Source organism: Ixodes scapularis, unplaced genomic scaffold (genome assembly GCF_016920785.2).
Source record: "Ixodes scapularis isolate PalLabHiFi unplaced genomic scaffold, ASM1692078v2 ptg002746l_1__unscaffolded, whole genome shotgun sequence".
In the NCBI taxonomy this organism is placed as follows: Eukaryota; Metazoa; Arthropoda; class Arachnida; order Ixodida; family Ixodidae; genus Ixodes; species Ixodes scapularis.
This window is the reverse complement of record NW_024610268.1, coordinates 384658-407766: the sequence shown is the minus strand read 5'-3', so window position 1 is coordinate 407766 and position 23109 is coordinate 384658. Positions and strand designations below refer to the sequence as shown.

The 23109-nt window shown below is 46.4% G+C and overlaps 2 protein-coding genes across 2 annotated transcripts; one reads left to right on the top strand and one right to left on the bottom strand.

Annotated features, from left to right (window-relative positions):
* Positions 1-1284: 1284 nt before the first annotated feature.
* Positions 1285-16078, bottom strand: LOC120848782. The gene is made up of 7 exons (XM_040220806.3): positions 15768-16078; positions 13264-13337; positions 11809-11889; positions 8236-8677; positions 7138-7226; positions 4610-4793; positions 1285-3226 (listed from the first exon to the last, which is right to left on the bottom strand). Exons 1-7 carry the CDS (start codon positions 15994-15996, stop codon positions 3120-3122), a joined length of 1206 nt encoding a protein of 401 aa, XP_040076740.1. The 5' UTR covers positions 15997-16078; the 3' UTR covers positions 1285-3119.
* An 863-nt stretch (positions 16079-16941) lies between these two features.
* LOC121834672 lies at positions 16942-17856 on the top strand (the record flags this gene model as incomplete). The annotated part of the gene is made up of 1 exon (XM_042288397.1): positions 16942-17856. A coding segment is annotated over one exon (915 nt), but the record flags the coding sequence as incomplete, so codon positions are not given.
* Between the last annotated feature and the right edge of the window lie 5253 nt (positions 17857-23109).

Sequence of the window (23109 nt, the reverse complement as noted above, 5' to 3'; positions counted from 1 at the left end):
TGTTGAACTGCACAAGAAAAAAACGTTTTTGAAGCGAACACTGATTTCATTACTACAATACTGACTATATATAATATGACAAAATACTGAGTTCAAGCTTTCCGCCAGAAAGATCTCAAGAACAGAACTTCGAATTTACAGCGCGAATGAAATGAGCAATGATATCTCTTCGTAAATGTAAAAACGTATGTTACCGGGCTTTAATTAGCTAATGTATCCATATTTATGGCCCCAATAAACGTGAGCGAATAGGTGCTGTAAACGCTTTTGTTTTTTGACCGGCCAGGGACATGGCACTCTGAGAGCCAATCACTGCAATTTACGGCACCGCTCAACTAATGAGGATGCCGAACATTTGGTTAGACCCAAAGATGCTGTCTGCGACATCAGGGAATGCAAAACGTCCCGCTTGCTTTGCTTAATGTAACAGCGCAGATTGCATTTCTTGGTCTAAACGTATGTTCCGCGTCGTCATTCGCTGAGAGGACTTCGCCCCAGGTAGCACACTCGCCTGGTTTACCTGGGGCCAGGATTGGCACTTAGTTGTGATAGCTTGGCCACGACTGCTCAGCCATTTACGTCTGTATGCCAGCCTGGCGTTTCACAGTCTTTCCTTGCCCCAGAAAGCCACGGAACTGCGAGGGAACGTCTGCCCTGGTTGACCAATCAATTTCCTCTGTCATTGATGGCCAGGGTAAACAGGCCGCATACCAGTATTTGATGAGCCTGGCTGTCTATTGATGTTCCTCGGTCAGAGATCCCTTAGCGAAAAACCGGGGCTCTTAAAGTATACTTTATTTGTACTTCCAAAAGTATGCTTGTTGCTCTAAATTGGCCGGTTTTTAGTAAGCTTTTAACATACTTTCAAGTAACATTTCCCCATACTATTAAGACACTTGAAGTCTGCTTCAAGATTCGGTTGGCTTCTACTTTAATGGCACTTTTAGGATACTTCTAGCCATCATTTTAGTATGCTTTCAAGCGGACTATTAGTATACTTTCAAGCGGGTTAATAGTAAACTTTCAAGCGGCCTTTAGGATGCTTTAATGCAGCCTATTAGTATGCTATTAAGCAGCATTTTAGGCTCCTTGAAGTAAGCCTCCCAGGTATATTCTGGGGTACCAGTAGGGCTTTTAAAGCATTTCAATAATTTATTCATGACTAATTATATATCAGGGTCTTCATAAAATATAATTTGAAATTCCAGTTCCCTGTAACTAAAAAAATTCATATGTTACAGAGAATGACATGGAATAAGGGCACAAATTAAATACAGATTAACTGCAGTAGGAACTTTTATTAAAATAAAAACAATCAAATAAAATCATTACAAATGCACATTTTCCAATAAAGCCCAATCAGCCAGTTGCCAAAAAAAAATAGGCAGAGTCACAGGTGACTGGTTTTAGACGTTCGCCAGTCGCCCAGAGCATGTGAGTTATGTTCCTTTGAGGTGGAGGTCCAGTTATATTTTCATACCTCTGCACCACCTTGGGGATTAACCTTCCCTCTAATGTCACACTGTCTTTTATAACTCAAAGATAAAACATGTTTTTCAAGAGATAAATATTGCACTTGTGTAAAAAAAAAACACTTCAAATAGTTACAAATATCACACAAAGCATAAAAATATCACAAGGGTTTAAAAGATCAGACTTGTTTACACGTTTTTCAATAGATAAATATTGCACTTGTATAAAAAAAAAAAAAAAAAAACACTTCAAATAGTTAAAATATCACACAAATCATAAAAATATCAGACTTGTTTGAAAACAGCATTAAAGGGCAACTCCGCTCAATTCCAAGGATTTCGGGATAATGAGTGATTTCACATTAAAAAGCCCTTGTAAAAGGCACTACTTCATCTGCTCCGCGAAAAAAAGAGGTACATTTTTAAATCTAATATTAAACACGAGCAGAAATCGAAACTGAAACTTTGGCTCCCTCCAGCAACACTGTCTTCGAGCCGCCAAGAATATGGCTATCACGAGGTATGAGATGTCACGTGATCCTCTACGCAATAACGGGAGGGATTGGGTCAGCAGTGTGCCAGGCGCAAGTGTCGTCTGCACCGCACTCTTCACCATGTTTTGGTGTCTAAGACATTCGACGACGTCTGCATAACTGCGGCATAAGTCTGCGCACATGGTGTCCGGTGTGTGGACGAAACTCCGAGGGACAATAATCACAAACGGTGAGACGACAACGGCGGTTGTGATGCGGGAGACATCAGGAGGTAACGGTGGGGAGGCCTGGCAGCTCCCAAGAAGTATGCTGCGCAGGTGCACGGAGAAGAAACGTTACTGACATCACCTGTTGTGCTTGCCCGGAGAAGTAAAAACAAGCAAAATGGTGATGATGCTTAGCTCAATGTTTGCTATGCCCACGCAGTAGCCTTGACTGCACTGTTGGTTGCGCCTCAATTTGCCGGTTCGATTCAGCAGATTTCGGCAATATGGCAAGTTGCAATGTTTGCCGGACCGTTTAAGAAACATTTACATAGAACTTTATCGCAATATTTGACGTGTGGTCCCCTTCCTAAATGATACTGAAGAGGACTGCATCATTTTTTTCAAAAACAAAAATGAAGAGGAGTTGCCCTTTATATTTTATATTTTTATGATACTTGGAAAATAACTACAGAGGTGTCGTTTTGCAGGCATTTTTCTAATATTGGTGGGTAAATTGCAACCAAACTTGATTGACCTATTAATTGAAATTTCAGAAACGGGCTCCATAGAGCAAAGCCTGTAGCCGTGACAATGCGAGCGGAAAAATGGTAACCCAAGCTTTAATATTAAAGGAGAAATCTTGGAAGCAGTAAGCAATTTCTAAATTTCCAATTTTCTGATCACATAAGCTAGTTATGTCAATAACGTGTTGCTGTAATTTACCCACCGATATTAGAAACATAGCTGCAAAACAACAGCTCTGTAGCTATTTCTTAAGTACCCCTAAAAAAATAAAACCTAAAAAGCCAACATTAAAGCTTGCGTCGTGGGGCCGCTGCCTTAAACATGGAAAATTCTAAAATAATTTAAAAGCTTCTAAAATCATTATAAACTAAAATCTCTGAACTTGTGAAAATAAATAAATGAAAGAAAGCTAATCTTGTTTGTTAATTTATATTCTTCTTTCGCAAGTATGAGGTGTTACTGCACTTCCTCCTCAGGTACTCTTTGACAGTCTTTGATGATTCACCCGGAAATTTGGCAATCACGTGATCTGAAAAGAAAAAGAAACACAAAATTCAGGAACTATAACTATACAACAGTGTCATCTTATATCCAGTTTTAGATTCACTGAGTAATGTATTTTCCAGACTATAAGCTTCACCTCCTATATTGAAACATCTTCACGAAAAAGTTGGCATAAAGTCGCGCTTGTATCCGAGATCGCAGCGGCACGTCGCAGCGACGCTCCTTCGCCGCGTGTGGGGCCACCACAGCATTGTTGCGAGCGGCGGCGCATAAAGTTGCCATGTGACGTACTGGAACGTGGCGAGTTACAGCAAAGCGCTTTCGGTGCATGTAGGAGCCACCACAGCGTCGTTCTAAGCAGCAGCGTGTAAAGTTGCCGTGCGGCACACTGGAAGGAGACGCATGTGGGAGCCACCACAGCACCGTTGTGAGCAGCAGCAAGTAAAGTTGCCGTGTGGCATATGTGGGAGCCAATACAGCGTCGTTGCGAGCGGCAGTGTGTCAAGTTGCCGTGTGGCACATGTGGGAGCCACCACAGCGTTGTTGCAAGTGGTGTCTCTAAAGTTGTCATGTGGCGCACTGGAACACGGCACGGCGCATTGCAGCGACGCTCCTTCGACGCGTGGGAGCCACCAGAGCGTTTGTAGTATGGCGCACTGAAACGCGGCGCGTCGCAGCGACCCTCTTTCGGCCAAGTGGCAGCCACCAACGCATTATTGCGAGCAATGACGCATAAAGTTGTCTTACGGTGCACTGAAATGCGGAAAGGCACCACAGCATCGCTGCGGCGGCACGCAAAGTCACTGGAACACACCACAACATTGCTGCAAGCTTTTTCGCGCTGTCGGTCACGGCAGGTTGGCACGGCACCGATACAATTAAAGAACATAAAGGCAAATGCAGCTGTTGCCGTATTTGGCTTTGTGTTTTCACGATAGATGAAGGCCCAACAGATAATGGAACAGACTGGTGCCAGGTGGCCTTCAAACTGTTCCATTATCTATCATGCCTTTCGCACTCCTTGGCGGGCGATGGAGGACTTGCTGCAGCCACGAGAAGTTTTCATGAAAACGTTTCTAAACAAGTCGCGCCATCGTACAAGACCGGAATTTGGAACAAAATGCGACTTATACACCGGAAAATATGGTATCCTTATTTTTTGTGTCCACATAATTTTACCATACGTGAGAACCAATGATCAGTTCGATGCAGAGAGTGATATTTAGCTGCTGCAGAATTCCGAACATAGCATTTCGGTCAATTTGTGAAGTATTAAGACTGCAAAAATTCAACCTGTTATGATATTTCATTAGAAAGTCAGATTTGATGTAGCCGAGACATTTTTTTTTAAACATTGTCATTAATTTTGTATGATAATTCAGGGTCTTCTTTACAGCAATTCACTGACCTATCAGGTCCTGAACCGGCTCTTTAGGCAGGGATGATTTTGTCACAGAGCCGGAAAGGCAGCACTCTGCCAGAGCGTCGCTCCCGAACACCATCACAGCCAGGTCCTGTGTGTACAGGGATGCCGGCTTTCCGTCGAGCCGCTTCATCTGGACGTCGGTCACCACGATATCACCGAAGTGTACCTGAAATATAAGAATAGAAATAGAACCAAGTATAGTGGCCACATCCAAATGAATCCTTTTAGATTAAAGTCCATGCATGCATGCGCAGCCTTGACATGCTGGTGGTAAGTAAGTGCATCATGAACAGAGCCAGACCGCGACGTAAAATATTCCAAACAGCCACGCAAGTGTGCCCTCAAGATTACACGCACACTGGCTGTAACACACCTCTAAAGCATGGTCAACTGCAGCTTCATCTTTCAGCTAACCCCTCAATGCACAAGAACTTGCACCCCTAGAGACACTCAAGGAAGTCCACTAGGGGTGCAAATCACAACCATATGCATCATGCAACTAGTTGCCTGGCAATGTTTTTTTTCATTGGCTATTTAGGTACTATAGGGAAAAATGAAATGCAAACAGAGGAGTGCGTGGCTCGCGGTACAGGCTGCACTGCCTGGAAGTGAGCCGAGGGGCGAGGCCTACTCCTATGTGTTTACTTCATTCGCTCAACGCTCCCCAAGCTTCGGCAGTGTGCACCTCTTGGTGTGCTGAAAGCTATCACCGCCATCTTTGGTCGCTCGGTGCGTGCGGCGCGAGGAAGTTCGCTGCTAGTAGCAGCTAAAGCACTCGCTCAGCCAACGCGCGCTTCAGCTGCTACTCTTCCCCTCTCGCTCCTTCAGCACTCTCCCAGTGATGTGATTGGCCTAAGCCATTTTGAAGAACCTTTTGGAGCAGCCAAAACAGTGTTTTGGAGCAGCAAAAGTGGCCTTTGGAGCAGCCAAAACAGTGTTTTGGAGCAGTGAAAGTAGCTTTTGGAGCAGCCAAAACAGTGTTTCGGTGCAAAAAAAAAAGTGGCTTTTGGAGCAGATATTTTTAGAAATATAAATATTTGTTTTAAGTGCTGGACAAACGAAAGGCACTTTGTGTTGTGTTCTGATGTGACGAGCTGTGATGGAACACGATGCTTCTGTTTTTACTGCCGAGACATCCCACAAGTATACAGTGCTGTAGGCGCTGCCGAGCAATTCCAAAAAAAAAACAACAACAACCTAGCCATCGTTTTACTGGCTCCTGACGTGCCAGATTTTTATAAAAATTAAGTAACCGTTAAACAATGGATTGCAAGCGTCCCAGCTGGTGCATCTGTCGTGCAATCATGTTCGCATGCACGTGAGGGCAACTTCAGCAGGCTTGCAATTCCACGTGCTTCGTCGCGCCAGTGGAGACAACGGATGTTCAATCAAAACCGAAACCATGCCACTCCGCTCCGTCGCCAACTGGTTCCCAAAATAGTATGCAAAATGCAATTGTCCAGCACACGACAATAAACAGTCCAGCGGCACGTGCTTGCCAGGCCGGCATGCGAGGTACAGGCCAAACACACAGAAAAAAAGAACCTGAGCGCACCGATATATCACATCGCGAGCCAGGGTCAAAAAGTTCTTGAAACGCCGTGTGCAACGACTGAACTCGTGACAAACAAGCGCTGTGCGGGTTCAGCGTGCAGACATTGCCTTCTTTGCTTTAGCTCACTTCTCTTCATCAACCTTCTTTCGCGGCAGATTTTTCACGTACTGGGGTCCCTCTCGAAAGAAAGCCCATCGAGAGAAACCTAGGTAGTCAATACTTCGCAGCAGCTTAGAGTTAAATAGGAATTTTTGTAGCAGTGTATGATTTAAACAAGAACAGGAATCTCGATGCGCTTCAGTTTAGCAAGCCCCATATCTGCAGCGATGTGGAGACGGCAACACGCGACGTCGCGTGACCACGGCGACTGTGGTCGTGCGAGCGCTTCAACTCACAAAGTAACCCTCGCCGCGCAAAAACGTGGTTTTGATGGTTTTCTTTCAAAGCATGGCGACAGGTCCGGCTCCCAGCACACTGACGTCGGACCGTCCGCAAATGCCTGCGTCTATCGTTGAATATTTTTTTTTAAAAGACACGAGAGACTAAATCCTTGAGACGACGAAAGCGCAAAATGCAAGACGGCGGAAAAAACCATGCAAGACCGGATAGACGATTGATGCAAGGTACGGTAAGTCGGGAGGCCGCTTGCGCCATCTGGCTCACGCATGCTCGATTACGGTTCTCAGTTTAGTTTTGGTTTTGAAAGGCAACCAAAATTGGTCCTTTGGCGCAAGCTTGGCACAATTACCCATATCTTGGCAAAATGTAGCAGGATGTAGCAGGGTTAGCCCTTTGGCGCAGTCTGGCGCAATTGGCGCAGCAATCACCATCACTCCTCTCCTCCCTTTCCTTCACTTTTCTCCTCTCCAGCACCTTCGTTACCGCACCCACTGGCCAGACTCTTCCAATATACGGCTCCGTTCAAACATATAGTAAACAGAGAATGTCTACATACCGTGTTCTCCATCACATTCCCGGGCACTCCTGGAAGCATGGGGCCCGCTGCTTCACGATGCTGAAGGCTTGCAAGAATCTGTGGCACATCTGCGAAAAAGAAGTGTCCACCATAAAATTAAAACTGTCGTCCTCTAATCTCGCACAGAAATCATAATTCTGTTATAGTACTTCAATGTTTTCGATGCCGATGCCAACTGTCAACTCAACAGCTAGGCTAGAGGGTGAGAGAACCTCAACCATCCCATAATAATGGAGCGCTTACCGGCAACGACCCAGCAGACAACGCTGCGTTGTCTGCCATCAAAGAGGCGGCTTGCAATTGACTGACAAGCGCCTTTCATCAGCCCACCGTCGCCTCGGCCAGGTTATGCACTGCCCTTCTTCAGCGCAAAGTTTTACTCAGGAAGAGGCGTCTCCCTATCTTAAATCACATTTTTGGAAGGGAAATAAGCGCCACATCACCGTAAGTTTTGGATTTTTAGGATGCTTAGAGCCTGTAGAAGGATTTAGCACCGAGAACAGACAATTTCGGAAACATCCTTAGTGCATCTTTAAGAACCGTCGAAACCAGCAGGCTTACAATACACGTTTGCAAATCTGATCTCAGGTCACCACCATCTTGTTCATTGGGGTGCGCTTGGGTGCAGTCGTAATCTGATTACGACGCCTTAGAAAGGCTTCCGTAATCTGATTACGACGACTTAGAAAGGCTTCGTAAACGGATTATGACGCACTTGCGCAGGCCGTAACCGAGCAAGGCGGCGGCACCCTGAAACCGGGCTTGCAAACGTGTGTAGATTTCGAAGTTCTTGAAAACATGCTGGAAGAAAATCTTGAACCTGATGTGGAGTTGGAAATATATAATCACAGGACAAACACTCTGAATGAAAGCAAACAATGTTAAAGTATGTTTCAAAGCTGATTAAGATCAAACCTTCTAGAAACTATTTCGAGTCTCTCTCCCATTGCAGTATAAACAGGTTATGCTCCTAGTCCACGTGGTAATCAAAACAAGAGTGAATATTTTACTCTAGCTTAGGCATAAAAAATGGGATATGATCAAGAAGTTTCCAGAAATTTGGGAATTCAGTCATACCTCTCAAAGCAGGAAGGAGATCGTCCAGCACAAAAGTCATCTGTGCTCTACCTTGGAGCACTTTGGTCTCGGCCTCCTCTGCCCTGGCCTCGGCCTCCTCTGCCCTGGCCTCGGCCTGCTCCAGCCTGGCCTCGGCCTGCTCCAGCCTGGCCTCGGCCTGCTCCAGTCTCGCCTCAATCTCCTCCGTCCTGGCCTCAGCTAGCTCCAGTTTGGTTGAGATTTCCTTTTCCCTGGCCTCAGACTGCTCTGCCTTAGCCTCGGCGAGTACAGCCCTCGCCTCGGCCTGAGCCCTGGCCTCGGTCACTGCAGCCATGGCATCTGCATAGGAGACCCTTGCCCCACTCTCTTCGGCCCTGGCCAGGGCAGGTACCGCGAGAGGCTCTTGAACTTGTGGCGGCAAGTCGGTCGGCTCCTCCAGGCCACCAGGAGATGCGTGCAAGAGCTATAGACAACAAATGATATGCGCATGTGATGGCATATTATCAGATTTGAACAACTAAGTATGATAAAAGAAGCCCTAAGCAACGGAGGCTGGATTCATGAAACAATGTTACGACGAATCTGGAGAAAAATTCATATTCGTGAGACAAAATTATTGTAAGTTTTACATAGCTCGCAACAAAGTCCTGCGACAGCCCCCGAGGTGTCCTACAAACTTCTTAGGATCAACACGACCACACGTCACTTACGTACAGGGATTAAGTACAGGTTGTCACGAAAGAAAATTTACACGGTCTTTTTTAAAGCAAAAAAAAAACTAGGCATCGCCGAACGCTCATTTTCCGCCCAAAGGTAGTGCTTGAGGTCACAACCAAATGCCAAAGTTTCAGCCCAATCCGATAAATTAATCAAAAGTTATGTGATTTTCCGAAACTTTCAATGGAGAAATGGCGGCCGACGGAGCTTTCGAATACATGGGGCTCTATGGCACCAGAAACCGAAAACAGGCAAACATGGGCTCCATTTTCCCATTAAAATTTTCAGAAAATCACCTATAACTTTTGATTAAGTTATTGAATCGGGCTGAAACTTTGGCATCTGGTTGTGACCTCTAGCGTTACCTGTGGGCGGGCGGAGAATGAGCGTTCGGCGATGCCTAGTTTGTTTTGCGGTGTAAAAAGCCCTGTAAATCTTTTTTGTGACACTCTGTAGTTTAGGGAGCGAGCAGGGGGCATTTTTCTGCACACAGTTCGTGTGAATCTCAACTTCAAGCTGCAAAAGAGAAAGAATGCAAAACTATTGGTGCAGCACGCAGCCGACGATTCCATTGAGCTTACCTAAAGCTTAGTGAGGCACGTCATGATGATTCAATGGAAGGGAACACGGAAACAACTCTTTGGTGAACCCTTCAGGTATGAATAGTGTGACCTCAATTTGGTGATTAGCAGTGTACCCTCGTCTCAGAATAGACCATTTTTTAAATCCCGTCAAGCGCCCCCGCCCGCACTCAAGCAATCATACGACCAGGGTGCTTGGGGATTTAGAAAATCGCCTATTTTCATTATCATAGTGGAGGATGACTGGCAGGCCAGGAAATGCGTTTTTGAAAATAGACGCAGTTTCTCGTTGCAAAGTGGTCTTGCGGATGGGATATGCTGTAGCAGGGGTGGAACTCATGAAATGTACATGGGAGCAGCCACGGGAGCAGCTGAAACAGCTGTTTTGGAGCAGGTTGGAAGCAGCTAAAACTACATCTTGGAGCAGGCTAGGAGCAGCTCAGATCAGTTTTCATTTCACCTCAGCTTGTGTCTTTGACGAGCACGGGAGCAATTTCAATTGTGCTTTGCAGCACAGATGAACATGAGTGGTTAGGGATTTATGTAAATGGGATAACAGTGTAACAGATGCGAAAACTTGAAACTTTCATGTTTCTGGAGGCAGTGTCCTTGATTATTTCTGAGCGGCTTTCAGCCGTTCAAAATGGAAACCAGCACTGCTTATCGCACAGCCCACACGTGCTCGACTTAGTAATTATATGTGCGAACTACTAGACGTGCATATGCAACGGACGTCCAGTTGCGCGGAGGAACAGGGCAACGAATTTCGCGTTGGTCCTATTGTGCAGCTCAATATCGAAGCAGCAGACTACAATTAAGGGAGTTATCGTATTCGAAGCGATAAGCAGGAGCAAGATTAAAATCTCGTGAGAGGTGCTGACCGTCAAAGTTTCGGATCGGACAGCGTTTCAGCTCTATCAAATCACGACTTATCTTGCGGAAATGCGGTTCCAACTTCCCAGGTGGTGGAGCGCTTAGAATCCGACCCCCGAGTTTTTCTCGCGCGCTTTCGACTCGGGATACAGAGGGAGAATAAACAGAACAAAGGATTGAAAGGCCGAGCAAGCTAAACGTGCTCATTGTTGCCAATCGAGTCGATGAAAACCGAAACCAAGACAAAGTAAAATTTTTTTTTTGGCGCACGTTTTGCGATTTGGTGCATAATGGCGCGAGGTATTGGCTGTGGCGCAGTTTCCACTACATGGCGCAGGATGGCGCAGACAAATGCGCCTGGCGCAAAATGGCGCAAATGGCGCAGCCGTTCCACCCCTGTGTAGGTGCTTTTTATTCAGATGTAATAGAGGTAGAAATATCAACACGGAGCGAGCATATTTCTTGGGAGCCATGGCTGGTACGCGATATTGGATCACCAATTTATGTGACTCCCTTTTTATGTTGTCCATCCCCTCTCAGATCCTTAAGACCAAGAAAAAAAATGTGACAATTTGTTCACTTATGCACCGCTTTGCAAGCGAGGCATGCAGGCTGCCCCTTGAGCATATATAAAAGTTTTGTAGGCTTCATAACCAAGAGTTACCTCGTCCTCGGTGAAGCTCAGCATTCAAGAGCATTTGCCCTGCGGCGGTATTAGCACTTTACTAAGCACGGTCAGGTCAACACACAAGTGTTGCAAGAGAAGCAAGCCATAACCTCCTGCCCTTGTTTCTTGCTGTAGTTGAAATGCACGTGCTCCAACACGGTGAGCTTTCCAAACGGCTATTGGAATTGCCAAGAACGCCGTCACCACAGTAACAGTCGCCTCTTGCAACGACTTGCAAGACACTGCAAGCTGTAGTTTTTCCGCAAGAGATTGTCGTTTTCCTCCTCTTATTTAAGAAAGCATTTGTGAATACAGATTTCTCTTTTCTTACTACGTCATAACCTATGAACTTCTTAGCCAAGTTGTCGTAGCAGCATAAGAAGCTATTAGCAAATCTGGCCTGTGCTTTTCAGAAGTGACCTCTGGTAAGCACACAAAGCTCTGCTGCTGCTGCACTCAGACTACTTCTTGTGCTGAGGAAAAGAACAGCATATGGCATTTACTTTACAGGTTACTAAACTAGTAAACCTACACTTTCCAGCCACCCGTCCAGTCTGAACAGCTCGAAGTTGGCTTAAATTAAATAATAATTAGTACACTTTAGACAGCACACAAGACTAACAATTACATATTAAGAGGAGAGCTCTGAAATACAAAAATATCTGTAACCAAACACCAAATGGCAACATCATGTGACTACTGATATGCAACTCTCAATAAATCTAACATCTTCACAACAAAAGTTTGCATACATACCTTCTGTTCCCTCAGGTCATCCCTAAGCTGTTTGACAAGCCTGTCTTCCATGTTATCTTTTTTTTTGTGGACTTGCCTTTTCTGTGATGAAAAATTGTAAAATTAGGAAAATAAGGTCTTTCAAAATTTTAAAGTTCTTTCAAAATTTTAAAACCAAATTATAGTTCCAACTTCCTCCTACATTGTGCTATCGGCGTAAAAGTTTACAAACCGTGGAAAGAAACAAAAAGAAATTATTTACTACACTGCCTTAAAGTCTGGGCTTGCCTCTTCAGTGAAGACGATTCCTTGAGGGATGATGAATCACCCACACCTGTGAAGTACGTCCAAACTAGAGGACAACGCCACAAATAAATTTCTTAGTTTCTTCCCGCGGTTCGTAAACTTTTGCAGCCGATAGTACATTACATAATCTTCAATTAATGCAGATTTCCACTTAATAGGTTACTTTGTTACTACCAGCACAGTTTAAGTATGGCACCTAACGCATCTCCAAATTATGCGTATACTGCATCCTCATTTCTGGTCTTCCGATTTCCGCCATGTGATATCACGTTGGTGGCAATCCTAGCGGTGGCACAACAGTGGGGGTGGAGACAACAGATGCTTGTTATGCTCTATCTCACTCTGCAGACAGCCAATGAACAGCAGCTTATGCAGCCACGGGCTGTGATGCAGCGATTATAGCCACCCTATATGGCAGCTAGCTACCAGAGTAATGGCACTCTTTTTTGTATGCCACCTCCCGCCACAATTGGTCAGTATGTCATTATGGAGACGACCCAAGCTGACTCAGTTTCCATAGCAACGGGCTGCACTGAGGATCGCCAAACGCGCTTGGACAGGATTCAGACACCGTCTGCTACTCCTGCCCCCGACGATACTCAAGTGGGAGGCCTTTCCGACACATGAGATTTGGGGTTGACTTTATCCTAGAGCTTCTTCTGTGTAAGTTAAATAATCTGTGCCTACATCAACATCACTCGTCCGTATTCCAAACTTAAATCAGGATGCTCAAACGAAGAGTGATCAAACGGTCGCTAGAGGCGCTGGCAACCTCCCACGGCCAAAATGGAGATCTCCGCTGCCGCTTTAGGTGTTGTGTCTAGCACTTTTGGCCTAATGTTGCTTCTCTGGCAGCTAAAGCTTTTAGCTGCCATATAAAGTGGCTCTAGCCGCAATGACAGCGACGCTTGCGTTTGCCCACTTTTTCCAACAGCAGTTGGAACTACAACCAACCACCAGGGTCACCACAGATGACAACATGACATGGCAGCCCCTATGAGGTAATTTGTTGCCACTGTGGTACCGCACTCAATGCATGGGCGGTATAGGATGCTAAACACACCAGTCGGAGATGCATTCCAGGCACCGCAGTGTAGGGAAGTTGCACTGATGCACTGCCAAAGTGATGCTGCAAAGTTTCCAACTGCTTGTTCCACAAAAGCTGCTTACCTCGTCCTTCTTGGGCACAGCATTCCGCTCGTCCAGCATCTTGTTTAAGAGCTTCTCCAGCTCGGGACGGGAGACTGAAGAGCAACAAAGCATTACATACGAAAATTGAGGTCCTATGTTTCACCTACGTACAAGCACTTTGAGGTGAAACATAAATAACCCTAACACGCATTCAATTTCTGCACCTAAGTGGAAAAGTGTTTGCGTGGAAATAGCGCTTGTGCTAGAAAGGAACGTTTCAACGGAAGTTACGTCCTGTGTAACCTACACGACCTTATTGAATATTACGGTTTACTGCCGGTACATGACATAAACACAAGCATATTGTGAATTATTCCTACGTTACGTCCGATGCAGCATTCCTTAATTGGTTAAAAAAGCGACTCCATCTGTACTTCCAGGTACAGATGCCCATTACATTTTTTTTTTTCTTTCTCGTGTTTCTTGTGACGGTTTCTGAGAATAACGGACGTTCGAAGCAATTCCTAAGAATGTGACATGAACGTGCTGTTTACAGCAGCAGGGTTTCCTCAGACTTGTTGGCAGCTGGCACAATCTTCACGTACCATTCAAGTTGCCACGCGCACTAAATTTTGCAGTGAATTCTTCCAGAGTGTCTTAAATAACAAGCTGTTTCGAGGGGGCTGCTTGGGTGTGAGAAGGACAATAGACTTGTTAAAATGGAGGTTTGGGCGAGTTGGTTGTTCATAACTGACAAGAAAACAGCGCACCCCCAAAACAAGCACTCTTAAGCTTTCATGCACACAAAAGAAAGAGCCACTTACACAGCGCTGTGTAAGTGGCTCCAGCCAGCAAACCAAGCCCCGCTGAACCCCATGCACTTCCGGAAACAAAGTCCCATAGCACTTCGTTCAGCGAAATTTCGGTGACATTAGTTTTTTCCTGTGTTAAAGAAGTTATGACACGTCAAAGATAAAATATGAGATAACTATACTGCTAGGACTCATATTATGTTCCTATAATCCTGCTAAATTTGTTTTGAAAATGGCGCGATAGTTTTGTGGATAAATCGATTTATATGCAAGCCCCTCGAAGGAGCAGATCCGGGCGGAGCTGAAGGTTGGCTACGTAGCCAGCCTCCAGCGCGGTGTCTCCTTGCACGCACTCACAGACTTGGCTCGCTTGGCTTATCGAGCCTCAGCTTCCTCGTTTACCTTCCATGTTTCGAGCATGGGGTCCGTAATGATTACGTTTACGGCATCGCTCGCCTTGTCGAAGTGTTCGACATTGATCGCAGCAGCGACGAGAGTGATTGCTATCTAGAGATGTTGGAAGCTGTTCATTTTGACTGCGACCCACTGGCGACCAGCTCCAGCGACGACGAGTAAAGGCCCGTTCACACTCTTGCGACCGACTTCGACCGAGAGAGACCAGACCGGTTTTTAAAGCTTTTGCGACTTCTTAGGACCGGATGCGATGCAGTGGAGCTGGTCCTAAGTCGCAAGAGGCTTAAAAACCGGTCTGGTCTCTCTCGGTCTAACTCGGCCGCAAGAGTGTGAACGGGCCTTAACGGATGAACTCGCCGTGGTCACCGTCGTCCGGGAATATCTCACAGGCGCATGCAGGGTGGAAGGTCAACGGGCCGGGGGTGAGAGCAAGAATAGCTTTCGGGTTACCGAGTTGTGTGAGCGGTTTTGATTGTACCGCCAGTACCGCGACGAGGAGAGCTTGAGCAATTATGGGGGCGTCTAGAATGAGAGAGTGTTCATGGTCACCTGGTTTATGGACACCATGGTGTGACTAACTTGGGCAGTGCTGCCTGGTCGCCAGATGAAAATGATAAAAATTCGTAAATTGAATATTGCTATTACCAGAGCTCTAAAAATCGCGTCACTTGGTGTATATACTAAGTAGCCTATGAGCATTCCATTTCAAGAATAATCTATCCGTTTAATTTTCACGCCATAACCCCTTTAATCGTAAAAAAAAAAAAATGTAAATATCGGCAAATGCGTCGGCAAAATAAAATGTTCAAGAAAAAAAAAAAAGTAAGCACGCACCGGGGATCGAACCCGGGATCGCTTGCTTATGAGACATATCTTACCACTAAGCTACACTCCCTTTTTTTTTTTTTTTTTTTTCTTTATTGACTAAGCTACACTTTTCGAAAAACTCGTTTTGAGAACTCGTTTTATACGAGATTTTCGGACGGCATTTCAATGCGTGAGTAGAGTACCGTCGGACGGCACTTGAACGCTCTGCAAGAGTGCCGTCGGACGGTACTCTACACACTACGTATTCGGAGCTCCGTCGGACGTAACGCTAGGCACTGCGAATCTCATTTCACAGCTTATCCGATTAAGGTTGAACCCACTAGAGCGAATACGAAGCGAACAACCGCCCTGCGGCACCCGCACCGCGCAGAGCAAACGCTGTCGGGCAAACATCGTCCTTCGTATATTTGCTCCACGAAGTCCAGGCTTTAGCGAAATCATGCTCATTTATCGCGAAGCTCGATCAAATATAAGACGTAAGAAACGTACCTCCGAAACGGACGACCTGAGCGGCGTGGACGCTTGTACCCCCTGTTGAGTTACCAGACTTGTCCTGGTTGGGCCAATTCACTTTAACCCAGTTTTTTTTTTGAGTGGCGTCCTTGTATCGCGGCCACACTTTGGCGTTGTGGCATACAGGATTATAATCCCGTATGAATTTGACAGTTGCAACGCCAAGAGAGCCGTCATCGAAACTATAAAGTGCAAGCGTATCCATCAAGACGTATAAGCACAGCACAGCACAGTACAGAGGTACAGACAAGGCCAACAAGGCGCCAACCACCGAACCAAAAGAACCAAACAAAGGGATTAGAAGTGACTTCGGATTTGGATGTGGATTCTGGACGTTACTTTTAAACCGAAACAAGAGCAAAGGTAAAAATAATGTGTGGAGCAACTGTTTTTTATGCCTGCTGGTAGATGTCTGTTTTGTTTGAACGACTTATATTTGACTTAGGCAAGCACTAACAAATTGGGTGGAAAAACAGCATGGTGTTGATTATAATGCAATTCAATGCAAATTTGCAAGCGAGTGCGCAACCGAAAAAATCCGCCTGGTCCGGGTTAGATACCCGGATCAGGCAGATTTTTTCGGTCACGCACCAGTCCAGTCACCTAGCTATGTTTAGAGATTTGTGTTTATCCTTTGTCCCTCTTGTTCTCCTTCTCGAGATTTGTGTTTACCCTTTGTCCCCCTTGTTCTCCTTCTCGAGATTTGTGTTTACCCTTTGTCCCTCTTGTTCGAGCACACTGGGATTCCATTTCCCATGTATTTTGTCAATAAAGGCAACGTGGGCGTTATTTTGTTTACATGCCGCTACTATAGAAGCTCATTACATGGCACGTAGACATCGATTGGTAAGGATCATAGCCCGGGCCCAAGGGGGGAGGTGGGGGAGGGCTCTGCCCCCCCCCCCCCCCCCCCTTTCCCGCCGAAGTCTACGCCTATGATGGTGTTGATAGTGCCCAACCGGCAGAACCCTCCGAGGTGCGCACCAAATACACGCCTTATGCATACACACAGCTTTCTCACTTCCGGACAGGGGTTTATCAGGAATTTTAAACCTGGGGTGGCCCAAATTTTTAGGGGGGGGGGGGGGGGGGGCACACTTTGGGGGTGTCTTGGGAGAAGGGGGGCAGGGGGCTTGTGTAAATCTATGTGTTTGTCACGTCCACAACCGCCACGCATCGGACCTTCGGGTTTCCAGCCAGGCCCCTTCTCCGTGCCGCCATCTTCATCTTGAGACTGTATCTCCTCCGCCTGCGCCTGCGATCCTTTGTACTCTACCTCAGGAAGCCCATCCCTCATCCCGCCGTCCACCACGTATTAGGATTCAACTCTGCCAGCTGGACTGCCAACTACAGAGTCATGCAGATAGCACGCATTGAGCTCTCGCAGGAAATTCTTGTCATGCAGAAATTACTTCCCGGTCTCATGACGGGCATCTTCGGTGCCCGCTTTACAGTTCACCCTTCGTACATATTTCTAACCAAGTCCGGGCAAGACCTTCTTGATTCATCTTGGAAGGTCGTAATTGCAACTGCTTCCACAGAAAAACGAGCGAACCAGTGGCCCAAGCTTCAGCCACCGCTAAATCTCTCGGGCTCGAACCTTTTACCGCAAGCCGAGGCACTGCTCTCAAAGGGACCCAAATTTGCTCCTTCTGTCACACCGTCAAGAGTGGATCAGCTCGCAGCGGTACACCAGATCGCGTCAAGAATTCTGGAGCCTGCCCGACAAGAGTTCCTCGGTGTTGGTTCCCGTTTGGTGTGCATGCATGGAGCAAACCACCCAACCAAACCAGATTTTCCACAAGTGGTGAATGAGTTCAGGGGGTCTGACCTGAAGCTTTTGGAGGCAGGCAATACAGGAGTGTTTGTGGTCATGAACGAGTCTAACTTCGGTGAGAGGGTTGAACTCGTCATCAAGAAAAACTTCGTCCTCGTTAAGAAAAGGCCGTCCGGCACCCTCCGATCGGAAGTCAAAGACATCTGCAGGTCGAACAACCTTTCGTCGCTTCTCACGAGAGTGTCGGCCCCTGCAAACCAGTACCTAAAAGTGTTTTTCACCGCCAAGACACACAAGCCGGAGCAGGGGTTTCCCCAGTGGCTCGGGGGGGGGGGGGAGGCGATGCGAGGTGAGGCTAGATAAAATATAAAACTGTTTCTTTTTTAGTCCACTAGCTAAATTACAGACGTCTATTAACCAAATGCTCATACCCGTAAATCTGAAAAAAAAAATTTTATTTTATTTTTTTATTTTTAGATTCAAGGGGGGGTGTCCAGAAAAAACTAGGGGGGTGGGGTCGTCTTACGAGGGGGGGTCTAGGGAAATCCCTGAGCCGGAGATCCCGCTGAGGAGCATCATATCAGAAAATCGATGCTGGCAGAAGCCTCTGGCTCTCTACCTGCAGAAGCACCTCGCAGCCGTCCCTCTGGACCAGCCTTTCCGCGTAGGCAGCTCTGAGGAACTCCTCCCAGCTCTCCAGCTTCTTCACACATCAGGCCCAGGTACCACATTCTTCTCCCTAGACATCACCGACATGTACTACAGCCTCGACTTCAACATTCTCCTGGTTGCGGTAGAAAAAGCCCTCACTCCACAGGGCATCGCCAAATTCCAAAATCCTTCCGGCATCACCCTCAGCGCGTTCTTGCAATTATTCAGAGTATACCTTCGATCGACCATGGTGGAGCATGACGGAAAGATATACCTACAAAAATCGGGCGTCTGCATCGGGTCCTGCCTGGCACCTGCGCTAAGCGAGGTCTACCTGTCCTTCGTGGATCAGGCCGTCAAGGAGCAACTGGACAGCGTCGCCCCAGAAACCCAGGTGTACAGATATGTGGACGATTATCTGGTGCTCCACGACTCTGGCGTGCCCACCGTCACCATCCAGAAGGCCTTCACAGACAACGCAAACGGCCTGAGCTTCGCCGGGGAGGACCCCTCGTCGGAGGGTCTCCAGTTCCTGGATGTACGCCTCGTAGCCACCCAGGGAGGCACTTGCTGGCGCTTCCAGCAGCGGTCACAGAAGCCGGTGCTGCCGTTTTCAAGTCACTATACTCAAAGACACTAAAAGCAGGCATCGCAAAAAGTCTCATCTCCTCCACCCGCACAAAGTCCTGCCAACCAGATATGTACAAATTACTCAAAAAAAGGTAATTAAGTTAAGTTACTGAGTATCGACGCCAAAAGTAATTGGAGTAGAGTAAAAATTACGCATTTGTAATAGTAATTGAGTAAACTACAAACTACTGTAAAAAGTAGCGAGTTACTTTGAAGTTACTTTCGAAGTTACTTTTTTATATTTTTGTGGTAGCAAAATGAACAGCAGTTTTGATCCGTGAAAAACCCTGCGAGCCTAATGCTTGCGTGTTCACCAAAATAGTTTATTCGCTCGCAGAAGCAATTGACTCTCAAAGTTCTTGATAGGAGAGTTTTCCCCTTTTCCTCCTAAAGACGTCCCAAGCCAAGCTAAAAAGACGTTCCACCGACGCGCTGGATGGAACGGCAGCGTTGAATTTCAGAAACAGTCTGTGCAGGGTCGAATAAGCGAGTGTCAGCATCTAAGGTGTTCATGACGAAACATGTGTGGTTTGCTTCGGCCTAGACGGTCGTTTATAACAAACTCTCCTCTTTTTTTTTTTTTTTTTCTTTGGCAAGTTGAGCTTGTTATGACTGGCCCCTCTTTATTCCCGCGACGTTCGGAGAGTACGCTGAGTGAGTGCACCGGACACTGAAAGTCAAGGGTTCAAGTCTCAGCCACGACGATGAGATCATCCGGACGACTGCGTGTCACGTTGCAGTGCTAGTGCTACGCTACTGAAAAGAAAAAAAAAATAATATATATATATATATATATATATATATATATATATATATATATATATATATATATATATATATATTGGCTTAATGGAAGATGAAACGAAGTATAATTCGCCGCTGACGCCTGGTCCAACAAAAGGATCTACCAAGGGTAACTCGCAATCCTCGCCGGCGCCTGACACGCCTGACAAGCAAATCGTTTTCAACAAACAGGAGGTCTCTGTGGCGTGGAAGGTCAGAAGGACGCGACAGGTTACGTGAACAAGTATCGTCGCTCGTACAATTGCAGCTGGAAGCGGATTATCCGCGCCTGGGTTTGTGCCCGGGGTAGTCCGGCTTTGCAAAGGCTATGCGCTGACGACGAGGCGACAATGGGAACAGGCGCCCAGCTACGAGGTCATTCCGGTAGAGCTTCCCGTGGAACAATCAGCTAGCTTGAGGCAGAACTCACTAAAGGCAGACGACATGAAAACAACAACCCTTGGAGTGTCTCCGTCTTTCACGGTTGCACCTGGAGGCGCGGCGCCCGCGTGCATTACCGGATTAGGTCAATACCCGACCAAGCCTGCTTTCGTGCGCGGCGGTGTTATGTTCTGGCTGTTTGTCGCCAACTTGGCCCAAGGACGCCCCTGATGCAGTTTCTACGGCTGCCGAGTATAAGCGCGTGGGAACGGGAGCGGTTTCCTTTCCCCCAGTTTTTCCCCCGGAGCCTTGTCCTGCCCCCCCCCCCCCCCCCTTCGCCTTCTCCCTCCTTTTAAATTTCCCTCTCCTATAGTGGAGTTCCGAAGGCGAAGCGTCCGGCAATAAATCATTTGTTTGTTGAAAGTTGACAGATGTGTTGTCCCGTCACCCGTCTTAGTAGCAAGCTCCACAGAGCATCGGTGCTTCTTCGTCTTTGAAAACGCGTCGTTAGATCGTGCCCTGTGACTAAACGCAAAACGGACTGCCAATCATAACGCGTTGCTCTTTTCCGTGCATCAAATGCGCACTTGTCCTCTGCGATCACAATTCGCAATGCAAGTGAATCACGCGTTCAACGAACAACGAACGCATTTCGCAACGGACGCGCGCTTTTAGCGGCAGACGCCGATGCCTTCCAAATACAAGCGCTACCTCGAAGAAGATGTGCCGCTACCACCGAGAACGGCCAGAAGGAGAAGATCTGAAGCTTCTCGCACAAGAAATAACCACCCCAACTGCGCTGCTCAGGTAATTACAAGTTCACAACTCTCCTATAAAAAAAAAAAAAAAAAAAAAAAAAAAAAAAAAGAATATATATATATATATATATATATATATATATATATACTATATATATATCGTATTTTTTTATTATTATTATTATTAGACGCGGCGCCGCCAACGAGCTTGATGGGCGCCGCAGCTTTTATGATACAACTAGAGCACTATATAGCTCCTTCGGAGCAGAGTAGCGCAATCTAGAACGCCGTCTCTCGGCGACTAGCGGCGAACGCCCGGAGGTTCCAACTGCGGTCAGAAATGCATGGAAAACGTGATACAATCGCTGTTTTTTTTAGTATTGTGGGGATGTACGAAGTGGCAATTGTTTTTGACATAATAATGGAACATTTTAGAATAATTTGCGCTACGTTTTGTGCCCCGCAAAGACCTGACCTTTTTTAAAAAATTGCTTGAGCGGCATCTTGCAGCAGACGACACGGCGACGTCACACCATTCACGTGACCCGCTCCGGCCAACCCGAAAAGCCCATCTCCGCTGCCAGCAAAAATCGTCTGCTTCAAACGCCATTGCCTTGGAAATTGCCTTCTCAAAATTTGCACACGCATCCGATATTATTAAAACTTTGATAAAGTGTTTAGTGCTTTACTAACTTCACGGCAGACTAGTTTTGAAAAGTGTGAACTCGCCGTTCATTTTTTAATCAGCCGTGTTGTATCGATCTCCATGTATTCTCCCGTAGGGCGGGCCGCCTCCTGGAACCCTGAGTACCACGTGACTCGCGCCGAGCCGCTCTGTCGGCCATGTTGTCGGCAAAACACGGGGTTCAAAGGGTTCAAAGGATTGCGCTACTCTGCTCCGTAGGAGCTATATAGTGCTCTAGATACAACTAGAGCACTATATAGCTCCTACAGAGCAGAGTAGCGCAACCCTCTGATCCGCGTGTTTCGCCGACAACATGGCCGACAGAGCAGCGCGGCGCGAGTCACGTGGTACTCAGGGTTCCAAGAGGCGCCCGCCCTATGGGAGAATACATGGAGATCGACTCAACACGGCTGATTAAAAAATAAACGCTGAGTTCACACTTTTCAAAACTAGTCTGTCGTGATGTTGGTAAAACAATAAACACTTTATTAAAAGTTTTAATAATATTGGATGCGTGTGAAAATTTTGCGAAGGCAATTTTCAAAGCAATGGCGTGTGAAGCAGACGATTGTTTTACGCAGCGGAGATGGACTTTATGGATTGGCCGGAGCGGGTCACGTGAATGGTGGGACGTCGCCGCGTCGTCTGCTGCATGATGCTGCTCAGGCAATTAAAAAAAAAAAAAAAAAAAAGTTAATTCGTGGCGCACAACTTAGCTCAAATTATTGTAAAATATTCCCTTATTATGTCAAAAACTATTGTCGTTCCATAGATCGCCAAAATTATCAGGAAGCAGCGATTTACTCCCGTTCCCCATGCATTTGTGGCCAGAGTTGGAACCCCCGGGCGTTCGCCGCTAGTCGCCGAGAGACGGCGTTCTAGATTGCGCTACTCCAGAGCTCTGCGGTACTCTGCTACAGTGTAACTCTGCTCCGTCTGCTCCGAAGGAGCTATATAGTGCTCTAGATACAACGTCCCTGGATATTTTTTTCGTTCGAGGGACTTTATTATCATAGAGTTATTACAATAAACGCTAGAGGCTCAGGTGGCGCTAGTGTGCTGTTGCATTTTGAAGCAGACAGCAAGCAGCCAGAACTTGACTTCTGGTAATGCGTTTTTATGAAAAAAAGCGAGTGCTTTTTCTCTCTGCACTCGATTATAAGAGCAAATATCACGAACAATTTCTACGTACTAGACTCATTGGAACATTTCTCAGTCACGCAGATGAAATAATTGGTCAGTTACAGCATTTTTATTTGAAATTCGTGGCGTGAAAAACGGTGTTAAAACCGCTTCGTACATGTATTTATGTGCACTGTCGGAGACTGTTAACGCAAATAACGCAAAATGAAATAAATAAGTGCTGCTTTGTCTTTCTGCTCGTGAATATGTGCGAAGATGCTCGTTCTGGGTTCAAATATCATCACCCGCCTGCTCCAATTCTTTGCAAATAGGGGGAGCCAGAGAGCAAGTGCCCGATAAAAACTGCCCGACCTAGGAAATAATAAAGACACACCTTTTGTAGCTCACATGCTTTTTTTTTTTTTGCATTCAAATGTTTTTTTAAACGATCGTAAAGATGCATGACGGAGTCATTTTCATCCAATGACAGGACGGGCATATTAGCAATATATAAGTACCACCGAAATGCTA